The 2,915-nt window shown below is 46.1% G+C and overlaps 1 protein-coding gene across 1 annotated transcript; it reads left to right on the top strand.

Annotated features, from left to right (window-relative positions):
• The first annotated feature begins 279 nt into the window (after positions 1-279).
• LOC149461951 (uncharacterized) lies at positions 280-2,306 on the top strand. Its single transcript, XM_089677763.1, has one exon. The coding sequence runs from the start codon at positions 280-282 to the stop codon at positions 1,258-1,260; it is 981 nt and encodes a 326-aa protein (XP_089533889.1). The 3' UTR covers positions 1,261-2,306.
• The last annotated feature ends 609 nt before the right edge of the window (positions 2,307-2,915 follow it).

The raw sequence follows: 2,915 nt of genomic DNA, 5'->3' as shown, positions 1-2,915 counted from the left end.
GAGGGGGTGGGGACCCTCGTCCTATAATCCCCTCATCACTGTCCCTCCTAAAAAAAAAAACAGTTCTGGTAGTTTCCTCACTCTCTGACTAAGGTCCATGAATAAAGAAATGACCTGGTAGGAGATCAGAGGAGCCATTTCCTAGTTCCCTTGAGGGTGGAATTGTAAGCTCCTCAGAGACCAAGTTGCCTGATGTGGGCGGTGCCCTGGTTTGGGGGAACCAATCTGCTCCTGTCTAGTAATCCTCTTTGTCTTTGTATTTTAGTCCATGGCCGGGAGATGAGGAAAACCTCCGAGGATTGTCTCACTTTGTCTCCAGACTGGAAAGTAGAAGATGAGGACATCACACAGTATAGTCCAGGAGAAAACCCGGCTCCCTCCAATGTCCATCCGGCACCACCCAGTGTAGATGGACCATCGGATTCCTGGTATCCTGAGGAACCTCAGACTGTGCAGAACCGGGCCGACCTTCCAACAGGGAAGAGCTTCTCCTGTACTGAGTGCGGGAAATGTTTCAGTTATAAATCCCATCTTAATGTGCATAAAAGATCTCACAGGGGGGAGAAGCCATATTCTTGTCCTGAGTGTGGGAAATGTTTTTCAGTGAAGTCCAGTCTTTACAGACATCAGAGATCTCACACGGGCGAGAAGCCATATTCCTGTTCTGAATGTGGGAAATGTTTTTCACTGAAGTCCCAACTTTACACACACCAGAGATCTCACACGGGGGAGAAGCCATATTTCTGTCCTGAGTGCGGGAAATGTTTTTCACAGAAGTCTCATCTTTACACACATCAGAGATCTCACACAGGGGAGAATGCATATTCCTGTTCTGAGTGTGGGAAATGTTTTACAAGGAAGTCCAATCTTTACATACATCAGAGATCTCACACGGGGGAGAAGCCAGTTTCCTGTTCTGAGTGTGGAAAAAGTTTTTCAGAGATGTCCGGTCTTCATAAACATCAGAGATCTCACACTGGGGAGAAGCCGTATTCTTGTCCTGATTGCGGAAAATGTTTTTCACAGAAGTTCAGTCTTCATCAACATCAGAGATCTCACACGGGGGAGAAGCCGTATTCCTGTCCTGAGTGCGGGAAATGTTTTTCAGACAAGTCCAATCTTTCCAGACATCAGAGATCTCACACAGGAGAGAAGCCGTATTCCTGTCCTGAGTGCGGGAAATGTTTTTCATGGAAGTCCAGTTTTTACACACATCAGAGATCTCACATGGAGAAGAAGCCACTTTCCTGTCCTGAGTGAGGGAAATGTTCCTCACTGAAGTCCGGTCTTTCTGTATATCAGGGGTCCCACACAACCCTGGAGGTGTATTAGTGCCTTGAGTGTGGGAAATGTCTTCTAGATGAATGTTGCTGGACATCCCAGCTCTCATGTGGGGAAGAAGCACACCCTGATATACACCTCAGATATACTCCATGGCTGATCTTCATCATGGAAGGAACAGTTGATAAGGAGATGAGAGGCCCCCAAAGACATGGATGAAGTGCAGTAAATGTCGGGGTGCAGAGTGGTCAGTAGATCCTGGAAATGAAGGACACAACTTCAGCCCTTCTTGGGTGTCGGAGTTGCGTTTCCTGATAATGATATAGCGGGTTACAGAGCTAGAAGCCGGGAGAGCCCAGATCTCATTATCGGGGAACTTTACACAGACAACAAGAACTTCTGAAGTTGATGTCCTTCATTTCAAGGCTCTACAGAACAGTGGTGACCCCGAAGCGTCTCTCTGTCTTCAGTCCATCCTTCTCCCATCCCCCAACAGGAGGGAAGGAGAACTCCGCCCCAAACTAGGGGGGAACTTTCCTCTCATTATTTCCCTTGGCTTCTGTGTGGGTTTGGGTGGTTGGAGGAGTGCGGCACGAGAGGGAACACAGCTTCTTGTTCTATGTCTACATATGGGGTCTGGGTAGAGGGGATCCACCAGAAAATATTTCTACTCTTTGATTTTGTACAAATCGTTTCTGTTTTCACTTTGAAGGGCGATATTATGTGTGGTTTGTAAAAGGGATTGGCCCAATAGATACCGCCCCACTTAGAGAATAGATGAACTAATATGACCAGCATTCATTCAGCCATGTCACATGTTGGGATCTTTTCTACAATACTTTGTTATAATAATGGAACACGTTGTGTATTGTATTGTACACCAATAATAATGACTCCGCCCCCACATTCCAGACAAGGGATCTTCCTGACCAATCCGATTCCTTCTTTTACCCTTTACTGATTTTTTTTTCTGCAATCTTGTTAAAAGTGAAATTATAATAATAAATGTATTGAACAGAAAAAAATGGTGTGTGTGTGCAATGATGACAAAGCTGTGTATCCAGAAACGGCTGGTCGGTGACACTTCCATATACAGCCCAATGAAGTGACAAGGAAGCCCTAGAACCCTTTGGAGGAACCCTGGCTGAGAAAGGCTGGACTAGGCAGTCACATATCTCTGCCCCCCTTGCAGGGTTCCCAACCCTCCGTGACTTTTATTACTGACACATGAACATTTACTGATGGAGGACATGTTTTTACTGACATCCTGAAAAATGACAGAACTCCTGTTAGGATGTCAGACGATGGATATTGAATCCATATAACAGGACATGTGATCACTGACAATCCCCAGAACAAGCCATCTGCCTGGTTTACACCTAATAATTCAATCCATGGTGACCACAAATCAGCCCAACGCAGACACATGAAAACCAAGTTCTGCTCAGCATGCTATGGAGAGTAATGGGCACGGTCAGATGGGAGGGGCTTAGAAGACGATAATGTCACAGACCCGCCCCCTGATCACCTACCTCTAAATGAAGAAAGCAGCTGATTGGGTGAGTACACATTGCTGTGACCTCCATGCTTAGCTTCACAGTGCGGCAATTTTACCTTCACATGCCGAGTCTCAC

The sequence above is a fragment of the Staurois parvus genome, unplaced genomic scaffold (assembly GCF_062004578.1).
Source record: "Staurois parvus isolate SC_StPar_1 unplaced genomic scaffold, SC_StPar_1.0 ptg000191l, whole genome shotgun sequence".
In the NCBI taxonomy this organism is placed as follows: Eukaryota; Metazoa; Chordata; class Amphibia; order Anura; family Ranidae; genus Staurois; species Staurois parvus.
Note: the sequence above shows the minus strand (reverse complement) of the source record. Positions and strands in the feature narration are given on the sequence as shown.

What these genes read in the sequence shown, in the direction of transcription:
- LOC149461951 (XM_089677763.1), top strand. Translation starts at nt 280, where the DNA reads ATGAGGAAAACCTCCGAGGATTGTCTCACTTTGTCTCCAGACTGGAAA.